The sequence below is a fragment of the Crotalus tigris genome, unplaced genomic scaffold, assembly GCF_016545835.1.
Source record: "Crotalus tigris isolate CLP2741 ecotype Arizona unplaced genomic scaffold, ASM1654583v1 scf7180000020352.946698, whole genome shotgun sequence".
Classification (NCBI taxonomy): Eukaryota; Metazoa; Chordata; class Lepidosauria; order Squamata; family Viperidae; genus Crotalus; species Crotalus tigris.
Window position 1 is genome coordinate 299284 of NW_024097981.1, and position 12768 is coordinate 312051.

General features: G+C 43.3%; 1 protein-coding gene across 2 annotated transcripts in view; it reads right to left on the bottom strand.

The window, feature by feature from the left end:
* VIPR1 (vasoactive intestinal peptide receptor 1) overlaps nucleotides 1–12768 on the bottom strand; it is a 75948-nt gene that overhangs the window by 39644 nt on the left and 23536 nt on the right. For both annotated transcript variants that reach the window (XM_039366753.1, XM_039366754.1), the window contains exon 2: nucleotides 4298–4394. In XM_039366753.1, coding sequence (XP_039222687.1) covers nucleotides 4298–4394 — 97 coding nt within the window. The remainder of the gene's footprint in view (nucleotides 1–4297; nucleotides 4395–12768) is intronic.

Sequence of the window (12768 nt, forward strand, 5' to 3'; positions counted from 1 at the left end):
AATGACCGAAATTTTGATCCCAATTATGGTCCTAATTTCGAGGACTGCTTGTAATTACTTCAAACTGATGCTGCATTGACTACCAGGGATGGTTACTAATTACACCCCCTTTTCTGAATGATTCATAGCAGGAAATTGCTTTTTATACCCAGCATCTGGGGGGGGTAGAAGAGGGAGGGATGATGGATGAAGTGTTAAGCTGGACTGTTGTGATGCATGACTTGTTCCAGGGCAAACTTAACTGAGTCTGACGGGATGAATCAACTCGGATCAAGGCGATTGATCACGGGGTGACTCAATCCAATGCACTTTTCAGTTTATCCTGATTATAGCTGACTGCTTTCTCTAAGGAACCGCTGCTCATTTAATTAGAACTGCAGAATAGACGATGTCTGCAACGCCAGCCCATAATTCCACCTGGCAACGGGATGCAAAACAGCCAGCAGTTTCTGTGCAAACCCACCTAGGAAATGTTTTACAGGTACTCCTCGACTTACGACCACGATGGAGTCCAAAATTTATGTTGTTAAGTTGGGCAGCTGTTAAGCGGGTTTTGCTCCATTTTGCCCCCTTTGTTGCTACAGTTGTTAAGTTGATGACAAGGTTTTTTTTAAATAAATCTGGCTTCTCCCCATTGCTCATCAGATAGTCGCAAAAGGGGATTACGTGACCCCCGGGACAATGCAACCGTCATAAATAGGAGTCAGTTGTCAAACATCTGAACTTTGACCGCATGAAAAGGGGATGCCACAAGCTTTCTAAGTGTGAAAAAGAATGGTAACTCACTTTTTTCAGTGCTGTTGTAATTTCGAATGGTCGCTAAATGAATGCTTGTAAAGCGAGGACTGCCTGTGTTAGATTTGAGGGGATCAAAAAACTTGCAACCTTAATGCTCCTCATACTGAAATGCATTTTAAGTAGGAAGGAACAGACTGGCAATGCTAGATTTATAGAGCTGGCTTGCAACTCACAGAACAGCCCATAGATGGCAGCTAAGAGGCACGAATTCCACATCCCCTTGCGCCACCTGGTGGCCATCTGATGTACTGCAAGGCAGGTTAGGTTGTCAGAGTTTAGGCTGGGTCTGAGATCAAGATAAAGCCAACGGAAGAGAATATGTGTAGCTCGGTCTTGAACTATGGCAGTGGTTCTCAACCTTTCTAATGCCACGACCCCATAATACAGTTCCCCATGTTGTGGTGACCCCCAACCACTTATACATCACCGGGTGCCAGAGGCGTGGCCAAAGAAAAGGGGAAAAAATGGCGGACAGCCTTGTTTGGCGACCCCCGTGAAATGGTCGTTCGATCCCAAATGGGGTCCCGATCCACAGGTTGAGAACCACTGAACTATGGGGTCCGTAGTACTCTCTGAGCTCCGGTATTTTCTTGCGGACATTTCACGACCCAGCTAGATAATGTCATCAGTGCTAGAAGGGAGTGGAGGGTATAGAGGAGAGGAGAGGGAGGACTGTGGGGTCCTTTGTGCTCTCTGAACCTGGTTATTTTCTTCCAGATGTTTCATTAGCAAACTAGGTAACATCATCAGTGCTGGAAGGGAATGGAGTTTATGGAGTGGAGGAATCCAGATTAGGTATCATCAGTGCTAGAAAGGAGTTGAGTAGGTGTAGTAGAGAGAAGGGGAAGGAAGAAGAACAGGTGGAGAAGGAGGAGGAGGAGAAGGAGGAGGAATCTGGGGTATTTGGTGCTCTGTGAGCTTCGTTGTTTTCTTGCAGACATTTCATAACATGACTAGGCTACAGTATGTCATCAGTGCTAGGAGAGAGTGGGGTTTTCTCTTTTTATACTCTAGTGCACGGGTCTTCAAACCTGGCCCTTTTATGACTTGTGGACTTCAACTCCCAGAATTCCTCAGCCAGACAGGTGTGCCTGGCTGAGGAATTCTGGGAGCTGAAGTCCACAAGTTATAAAAGGGCCAAGTTTGAAGACCCCTGCACTAGTGCCTTAGCCTGTCAGTGTTGGCACTCAGTCAAATCAGCCATCAACAGGCACAGAGAGATAAACAACATCTACCTGCTATTCAAAAGAAACAATCAAACCACCAAAATGGAAGCAAAAGGACTAAGCACCTCCTGGCCAGCAATCAAAACCCAGATAAGCAGAGATTAATCACAAGAACAACACCAGACTCGTAATACTCCAATCAAGGAAGTGCCAATTCAGAGAAACAATCCAACAGTAACAGAAGCAGCCAAATCAAGGAATCACCAAGAACGCTCCTGCCCACACTGACAGGGCAAGTCACTAGTACTGGAAAATGGAAAAAAGTTCATTTAGTCACTGAAAAAAGTGACTTATGACTGTTTTTCACACTTACGACCGTTGCAGCATCCCCATGGTCATGTGATTGAAATTCAGACGCTGGACAACTGACTCATATTTATGACGGTTGCACTATCCTGGGGTCATATGATCCCCTTTTGCGACCGTCTGATAATCAAAGTCAAATGGGGAAGCCAGAATCACTTAATCATGTGATTCACTTAACAACTGTGGAAGAAAGGTCATAAAATGGGGCAAAACTCACTTAACAATGGTCTCGCTTAGCAACTGAAATTTTGGGCTCCGTTGTGGCCGTAAGTCGAGGACTACTTGTATATAAATACATATTGCCAGGAAAAAAAACAACTGAAAGTCTATGGATGTATGATAATATTAAAGGAACCTCATGACAGCTCACTTTAAGTGATTTAATAGAAGTTAATTCAGTTCCTGAATTAAACAATAACACAACTCTTCTGTTCTCTTACTTCCTTACTTTTCATCAAGTCAGATTGCAAAGTCAGGAAGAATTTGAGAGGGCCGCGAAACTGAGCGATTGTTCAGAGTTTATATAATATTATGGATTACCTTTATATGCTTACAATAAAAAAGAACCCAAGGAATTTGCATGGGCAGATGCATAAACTAGAAAGTTTTCCAGAAGTCTTTGTAGAGTTCATTTTTTTCCTATGGAATATTCCACATACAATTTATTATTGACCTGCTAGTATGATAACATGAACAGGGGGTTGGACTAGAAGACCTCCAAGGTCCCTTCCAACTCTGTTATTCTGTTATTATCTGAGGCTGCTGAGTCTTTTGCTTTGCCTCAGCCGGCTCGATGGAGGTTTAAAACAGGATCCCCTGGTTTATGAGTCCCTGTCCGTTGTTAAACACCAGTTGGCACCAACAGAACCACTGATTTGCAATTGGTTACCTTGCATAAAGCGAAAAACAAACATCTTGTTGAAACAGGGAATGCTTCTTTTCAGCTGATGCCAACCCATAGCATGCACTGTTTATTCTGCAGACAAACTCATCCAGTTCTTAAACCCTTTTGACCCCTCAAACAAGTTTGGCGACTCGGACGAGACTAAGGAAAAAGGCAAGTGTAACAGAATAACAAAAGTTGGAAGGGACCTTAGAGATATATTATTCAGAATAGGAATAGAATAGAGTTGGAAGGGATTTTGGAGAATAGAATAGAATAGAATAGAATAGAATAGAATAGAATAGAATAGAATAGAATAGAATAGAATGGAATGGAATGGAATGGAGGGGAGGGGAGAGGAGGGGAGGGGAGAAGAGAAGAGAAGAGAAGAGGAGGAGGGGAGGAGAAGAGAAGAGGGGAGGGGAGGGGAGGAGAGGAGAAGAGAAGAGAAGAGAAGAGAAGAGGAGAAGAGAAGGGAGGAGGGGAAGGGAAGGGAGGGGAGGGGAGAGGAGGAGAAGAGAGGAGAGGAGAGAAGAAGAGAAAAGAAGAGAAGAGAAGAGGAGGAGGGAAGGGGAGGAGAAGAGAGGAGAGGAGAGGAGAAAAGAGAAGAGGGGAAGGGAGGGGAGGGGAGAAGAGGAGAAGAGAGGAGAGAAGAGGAGAGGAGAAGAGAAGAGGATGGGATGGAACAGAAACAGGAATAGGAATAGGAATAGTCACTTTAAATGTACACCACTAATCAGCATACCTTAAAGTGAAATTTCATTGCATTCAGTTCTCAAAATAGTCATGTCCCCCTTTTTATTGCCGTTGTAAATTCAAATTCAAATCTTGTCTGTTTATCAGATGGACCATTGTCTGAACTTCCAAATTAATAGCTGAAGAGCTGACCACAGTGGAGACCATCAGCATTGGCTCTCAGAGAAATGTTTGTTCAGAAATAAAGGTCACATCTTTGCTCATACAACATGACAATTCCATAATAAGAAACGGGGTCAGTCATAACTCTGTTGCCCAGAAACCAGAATGCTGGTTTTAGCTTAAACATCTCTGTTTAAGGCGATGAAAAGCTTGTCCAATCTCTTACCTAAAGTCAGATTATCTGAAACGGAGTATCTCAGACACTTTCCTCGTTCAGCCTCAATGGCCATCATAATGGCACACTCTGGAGCTGTTCCAGATACCTACAAGAAATCCAGAGGGGGAAAAAAAGTTAGAAACTGTTTGTCATTCCTCCTAGGCCAGAGATAGGCAACCTTGGCCCTTTTATGACTCGTGGACTTCAACTCCCAGAATTCCTGAGCCAGCCATGCTGAGGCGAAAGGGAGAGGTTTCCAAGCTGAGCCATGCTGGCTCAGGAATTCTGGGAGTTGAAGTCCACGAGTCATAAAGCGGCCTAGGCCTTAGGCCAGAGGTAGGCAACCCTGGCTCTTTTATGACTCGTGGACTTCAACTCCCAGAATTCCTCAGCCAGTTATGCTGAGGGGAAAGGGAGAGGTTTCCAAGCTGAGCCATGCTGGCTCAGGAATTCTGGGAGTTGAAGTCCACCAGTCGTAAAAGAGCCAAGATGGCCTATCCCTGTCCTAGGTAAACATTTCCTTACAAAATACCGTTTAAAAATGGCCAAATCGAAGCCAAAGAAGGGCAAACGTGAAATTTGAAATCTGAAAATAAATAATCAGTAACAAGCAATCGAGATGCCACTGTCCATGAAAAGAGCACAGAATCCAAGAGTTGGAAGAGACCTTGAAGGTCTTCTAGTCCAGCCCTTTGCTCAAGCAGTAGACACTGAACCAGGGGTAGTCAACCTTGGCTCTTTTATGACTCGTGGACTTCAACTCCCAGAATTCCTGAGCCAGCTGTGCTGGCTCAGGAATTCTGGGAGTTGAAGTCCACGAGTCATAAAAGAGCCAAGGTTAACTACCCCTGCACTGTACCATTCTGGATAAGATAGTTGTTAAGTGATATTTGCCTCATCTTACGACCTCCCTTGCCACTGTTGTTCAGTGAATCATTGCAGTTGTTAAGTTAGTAACCCGAATTGTTGAGTGAATAACCCACTACAATTGTCATAAGTATGTTCCAGTTGTTGAATTTTTATCACATAACTGCAACAGACATACGTGTAAAAAACGGTCATAAATCACTTTTTTCAGTGTGATTGCAATTTGAGTAGTCACTAAATGAATAGTGTCCGTTCAAAGTTACGATGAAACTGAAAAAAGGGACCTATGAACATTTTTTCATATAACAAGGGTGTTGTTGGTAGTTGTAAGGACTATCTGTAACACCTCTGTTTATTTTCCTAGCTTTAATGAAATCATATGCTTTTTTTTCCCTGGGAAAGTCACAGACACACACATAATTTGTTTATCATTTTAGCGGTTAGGGTTATTCTTCAAGTTCGAAATTTCTTTTATTAGATTAATCTGGATCTCTCGCAATAAGCCATCATTAAACCAATGTTGTGCAATGTGGAAATGATTGGACTAAGTGTGGGGAGAACTGAGTTCTAATCCTCCTAAGAGACTATGGGCAATTTACTTACAGCCCAACCTACCTCACAGGATTGTGGTGGCAGTGGGGAAAATTGAGGAAGGAATCTTATATCACTGTTTCTTAAATTGAGCAATTTAAAGGTGTGTGGACTTCAACTCCCATTTGATGACCTTTCTTGCCACTGTTGTTAAGTGAATCACTGTTAGGTTACAGGTGGTCCTCAACTTACAACCGTTCACTTAGTGACCATCTGAAGTGACAACAGCACTGAAAAAAGTGACTTGGGACCATTTTTCACACTTGCGACCTTTATAGCAGCCCCATGATCGCATAATCAAAATTCAGATGCTTGACAATTGATTCAGACTTACGACGGTCGCAGTGTCCCCGGGGTCACGTGATTCCCTTTTGCGACCTCCTGACCAGCAAAGTCAATGGGGAAATCCAGATTCACTTAACAACCGTGTTACTAACTTATCAACTGCAGCGGTTCACTTAACAACAGTGGCAAGGGTGGTTGTAAAATGGGGCAAAGCTCATTTTAAAAATGTCTCATTTAACAACAGATATTTTGGGTTCAACTGTGGTCGTAAGTCAAAGACTACCTATATAGTAACAAGGTTAAGTGAATCTGGCTTCCTTTTTGATTTTGCTTGTCAGAAGGTCGCAAAAGGGGATCACATGACCACGGGACGCTGCAGCCGACATAAATACGAGTCCGTTGCCCAGCATCGGAATTTTGATCATGGGGGATGGGATGCTGCAACGGTTGTAAGTGTGAAAAACGGTCATGTTGCTTTTTTTCTGTGTCAATGTAACTGTGAACAGTCACTAAACGAATGGTTGTAACTCAAGGAGTACTGTAGAGCAGTTGCCTTTCATGTCCAAATTTGCTTCCAAAATCCTGGCGGGTAATTGGTGTTTCGGAGACCCCCCCACCAACCACTGCAATCAGCTATTAAAATCCATGGCAAATTCAGGCAAAATCAAGTGTAAACATTTCCAGCATTGAGAAAATGTAATAACTCCATTAGGATATAATCTGTTTGCCAATATGGTCATATCCTCTGAGTAAATATTTTCTGCATCACCGCACTCTGTGCACCATTAAGTCGATAAATATTTGGGGTGGCTGAATTTGAACTAATCTCAGCCTCACCAGGTAGATCAAACAGGAAACGGGTGCAGATGAGCTAATGTCTACCTTAGAAAAGATTATTTATAGCTCAGGGCTGAAATGAGAGGTCCTTGGTGCTCTCTGAGCTTGTTGGTTTTCTTGTAGATGTTTCATGACCCAACTAGGTAACGTTGTCAGGGCTAGAAGGAGGAGGAGGATGAGGAGGAGGAGGAAGACTGTGGGGGTCCTTGGTGCTCTCTGAGCTTGTTGGTTTTCTTGCAGACGTTTCATGACCCAACTAGGTAACGTAGTCAGGGCTAGAAGGAGGAGGAGGAGGAGGAGGAGGAGGAGGAGGAGGAAGGAGGAGGAGGAGGAGGAAGGAGGAGGAGGAAGACTGTGGGGGTCCTTGATGCTCTCTGAGCTTGTTGGTTTTCTTGCAGACGTTTCATGACCCAACTAGGGAACATCATCAGGGCTAGAAAGGAGAGGAGAGGAGGAGGAGGAGGAGGAGGAGGAGGAAGAAGAAGAAGAAGAAGAAGAAGAAGAAGAAGAAGAAGAAGAAGAAGAAGAAGAAGAAGAAGAAGAAGAAGAAGAAGAAGACGACGACTGTGGGGTCCTTGGTGCTCTCTGAGCTTGGTTATGTTCTTGCAGACGTTTCATGACCTAACTAGGGAACATCATCAGTGCTAGAGGGAGGGAATTGAGGAGGAGAGGAGGAGAAGGAGGAGGAGGAGCTGTGGGATCCTCTGTCCTCTCTCAGCTTGGATGTTTTCCTGCAAACGTTTCATGACCAACCAGAGAACATCATCAGGGCTAGAAGGGAGTGGGGTATGTGGAGAGGAGGAATGGGAGATCCTTGATGATGTTCTGTGAGCTACAACTAGTCCTCAATGTATAACCACAGCTGAGCCCAAAATTTCAATTTTTAAGTGAGTTTTGCCCCATTTTACAACGCTGGCTGAGGAATTCTGGGAGTTGAAGTCCACAAGTCATAAAAGGGCGAAATCTGAAGACCCCTGGTTTAAACTTTATTTTATGTTTAAATCTGTTATTCAGATAATTTTCACAGCACTTAGAAGTAAAATATATATATTTAACCTCTCTTTCTAAAGTTACATCATCTTACTCTTATTTCTATAATACAAAGGCAGTTTTATTAGGGGCCTGCATGTTTTAGGGTGCTGAATTGTGCTCTTTGTAGTCCATCCAATCACTTAGTTCTAGGGGAAGTTCTACAGGTAGTCCTCGACTTATGACCACAATTGAGCCCAAAATTTTTGTTACTAAGTAAGACATTTGTTAAGTGAGCTTTGCCCCTTATTATGACCTTGCTTGCCACAGTTGTTAGATGAATCCCAGCAGTTGTTAAGTTAGTCACATGATTGTTAAGTGAATCTAGCTTCCCCCCATTAACGTTGCTTGTCAGAAAGTTGCAAAAGTGGATCACGATACCCCAGGTCATAAATAGGAGTCAGTTGCCCAAGTGCCTGAATTCTGATCATGTGTCCATGATCAGGGGATGCTGCAATGGTCGTAAGTATGAAAAACGGCCGTAAGTCGCTTTTTTCGGTGCTGTTCTAACTTCAATCTGTCACTAAATGAATAGTTGTAAGTCAAGGATTACCAGTATAGAAGCCAGATTAAGCCCTTCCTTTCCTTGTAAGTTTTTAGTTTCTATTTTAGTTGTAATCCTCCAAGCTATATATAGTTTTTCACTGAATCGAAAGGAACTCAGATGTTTTTAAAGATTGTGTGTCTGTGTTTTGGGGTTTTGTTCTTTTTATCTTCCCACGCTGAATTCCTTCTCATTTTTCACCTCTGGATCCTCATCAGATATGCTGGACTGGGGTGCCCATCATCCACTGCATGCATGTTCGCTGGGAGGATGGGAAATGTAATCTGACAGATTTGAGCCTCCTATCTTAAAGGCTCTTAACGGGATCACTTAAAAGTGATTATTCAAGTCCTCGACTTACAACAATTCTGTTTAGTGACTGTTGGAAGGTAGAATGGCACCGAAAAAAGGGATATATGGCTGTTTTTCACACTTACGACCGTTGTGGCAAATGAAATGTGGCTAAAACGAGGGCTACCTGTATTTGCAGAGAAGATTGGAGGGGAAAAAAAACCTTGCTAACTTCCTTGAACATCCTTGCCTTGCGGACTTTGCTGGAGCAACGTAATTGGACTTGTAGTCCAAGATGCCTAGTGGGCCTACTATCTTGGGGAAAAATGCTTTGCATTAACGATTCTTTTGGCCCTCAATCTGGGGTAGGATTCCCGTCTGTATCTACCACAGAAAATCCATTTAAAGACAAGTAATCCTGCATGTGCGACAGATCACTTAAAGCAGACATGTCAAACACAAGGCCTGGGGGCCGGATGTGGCCCGCGAAGTAGTTTCATGTGGCCCGCGAAGCCATCCTGGAAACAGTGAGGGAACGGCCCCCTCTGCCTTGACCCTGGCCCAGGCCGGCCAGGAGCCAATGTACAATTTTGTGGTGGCCATCTATGCTGAAACACATTCAGTCTTAGCTCCACAAGGCTGTCCGGAAACAGCAAGGAACCGACCCCTGTTGCGTCGGCCCAGCCCCCTGGTTGCATGCTGGGGAGGTGTCCCCCTTTGTGAGGAATGAAGAAATGCACCATCGCCTGGAAGTGGCCAGCGAATGGCCCTCGCCTACTTCACATATCCGGCTTGATGGGCTATGGGAGAGGGGTTTTGGCAGGCAGTGAGGCTCCTCCAGTGGACCGTGCCTTGGCGCTTGCCCCGGTCCCCCCCCCCTTCTGCCAGATCTCTCCCACTCCTGCCCAGGCTCCCACAGGCACCCTTGACACGAACGATGTATTGCTGGCCATGCCCACCCAGTAGGCCACACCCACTCCATCCACACCCACCCACTAGCCCCCCCTCCCTGAGGGCAACCGCAATGCTGATGAGGCCCTCAATGAAATTGAGTTTGACACCCCTGGCTTAAAGACTGTTCAAAATTTCAAATTATAATCTCAATGCAATTATCGTGTATAAAAACAGAATTCCGTGGCTTTTTTCCCCCAGTTGCTTGTTGTAAAAGTCAAGTCAAGTCTCTGATTTCAATTGCACTTTAACTTTTAAAACCTCCGGAATTAATATATGTAAAGTCACCCAGTTGGCTTTCGTTCCTAAAAAGGGACTAGAACTCACCCTCTCCTGCTGATTGGCCCATAGTGACCCAATCAGCTTTCATGGCCCAGATGGGACTAGAACTCACAGTCTCCTTGTGATTGGCCCAAAGTCACCCAGCCAATTTTCATGCTTAAGGCAGGATTAGAACTCGCCGTCTCTTAGTGATTACCCCAAAGTCATCCAGCGAGCCTTTGTACATAAGGCAGGACTAGAATTCACAATCTCCAAATGACTGTCCCATAGTCACCCAATCAGCTTTCATGCCTAAGGCAGAACTAGAACTCACCGTTTCCTGGTGATTACCCCAAAGTCATCCAGCGTACCTTTGTACATAAGGCAGGACTAGAACTCGCAATCTCCTGGTGATCTGCTTGACCCTCTAGCAACCTCAACTATGAAAAACAGCCATCCCAGCTGTGATGTTTCATTCTTCACTCCTTCTTTAGGATCAATATTGCACAAGGCATTAATTAAAAAAAAAAGTCATAGTATTTCCGATTCTGGTTTTACATCTGGACAAGCTTCCTATAAACTACCCAATAATTGGTTGGCTGGACGTTCTTACAAGCCATGAAGAATGTATTAAAAAGTTCAAACCTATGGCAGCCAACATTTGAACCAGCAAACGAAGTTTGCGGAAACCACATTTAAAAAAACAACACCACCACCCTTTCCTTAGAATATCCATAAACACAGCACTAAAATCAACATTATAAACATAGCAGTTAAGAAAGGTCCCAAATGTTGAAATGTGATTCTCAGGAGAGGCATTGTACACATACAGTATACACACATACACACACACAGTGCGCGCTAATGCAACAATAAAAAAGACTTTGTTTTCTTGGCATATCCAAATAAACACACAATCACGCACATGCACACCCCTCCTCCACCTAATGGGATGCACAGAGAAAGTGCAAAAGAGCACAACTCAGTGCAAACACAAGGAGCCATCGACTTACAACCACAACTGACCCCAACATTTCCATTGCAAAGCAAGAGCTGTTAATGAGTGTTGTTCCATTTTACCACTTTGTTAAATGAATCTCTGCAGTTGTTAAGTTAATATGGATTAGATTTGCAGTCTACAAGGGCAGCCCAAAATTTCCATTGCAAAGGGAGACAGATGTTCAGTGAGCTTTGCCCCATTTTATGACCTTTTTCCCTACAGTTGTTAAATGGATCCCAGCGGTTGTTACGTTAGCAACACGGTTGTTAAGTGAATCCGGCTTCCCCATTGACTTTGCTTGTTGGGAAGGTCGCAAAACGGGATCATGTGACCCCGGGACACTGCAACTGTCATAAGTACAAGTCAGTTGCCAAGTATCTGAATTTTGAATGTAACCACGCGGTTGCTGCAATGGTTGTAATTGTGCAAAATAGTCCTAAGTCACTTTTTTCGCTGCCATCATAACTTTGAATGGTCACTAAATGAATCATAACCTTGAATGGCCACTAAATGAATCATAACTTTGAACGGTCACTAAACAAAGCATAATTTTGATGGGACATTGCAGCCATCTTAAATATGAATCAGTGTCAAACATCTGAATTTTGATCATATAACCATGGGAATGCTGTAACGGTCGTAAGTGTGAAAAACGGCCACAAGTCATTTTTTTTCAGTGCCATTCAAATGATCACTAAATGAGCAAGTAGTCTTGACTTACAGCAATTCATTTAGTGACCCTTCAAACTTACAACATCACTGAAAAAAGTGACAGGACCATTTTCCACACTTACGACCGTGGCAGCGTCCCCCGTGGTCACATGATCAAAGTTCAGACGCTTGGCAACTGACTCATATTTATGACGGTCGCAGTGTCTTGGGATCACGTGATCCCCTTGGGTGACTTTCTAACAAATAATGTCATCTGCAAAGCCAGATTCACTTCACATCTGTGCTAACTAACTGAATAATTGCAGTGATTCATTTAACAACGATGTCAGGAAAGGTTATAAAATGGGACAAAATTCACTTAATGGTCTCACTTAGCAGCTGGAATTTTGGGCTCGGTTGTGGTTGTAAGACAAGGACTACGTATATACAAATACATATTGCCAGGAAAAACACCTTGAAGTCTATTGATATATGATAATATTAGAGTTACCCAATGACAGCCCTCTTTAAGTGATTTAATAGAAGTTAATTCAGTTCCTGAATTAAACAATAACACAACAATTCTGCTGTTGTCTGACTTCCTTACTTTTCATCAAATCAGGTTGCAAAATCAGGAAGAATTTGATGAGCGATTGTTCAGAGACTTACCCAAGTTTATATCACGGAAATTTTAAAGAGCAAAAATACAAGCAGCCCTCAAGCTGCGGTCACCATTGACCCCAAAATTTCTGTCGCTAAGTAAAACCGTTGTTAAGTGAATTTTGCCCCATTTTACGATCTTTTGAGATCTTCAGCCAAGCAAAGTCAATGATAGCAGCCACGTTCCTAACTTAACAACTGCAGTGTTTCACTTAACAACTGTGGCAAAAAACAATCATAAAATGGGGCAAAACTCACTTCACAAATAATAATAATAATAATAATAATAATAATAATAATAATAATAATAGTAAAGTTGGAAGGGACCTTGGAGGTCATCTAGTCCAACCCCCTGCTCGGGCAGGAAACCCTACACCATTTCGGACAAATGGCTGTCCAGTCTATTCTTAAAAACTTCCAGTGTTGGAGCATTCACAACTTCTGGAGGCAGGTTTTTCCACTGATTAATTGTTCTAACTGTCAGGAAGTTTCTCCTTAGTTCTAGGTTGCTTC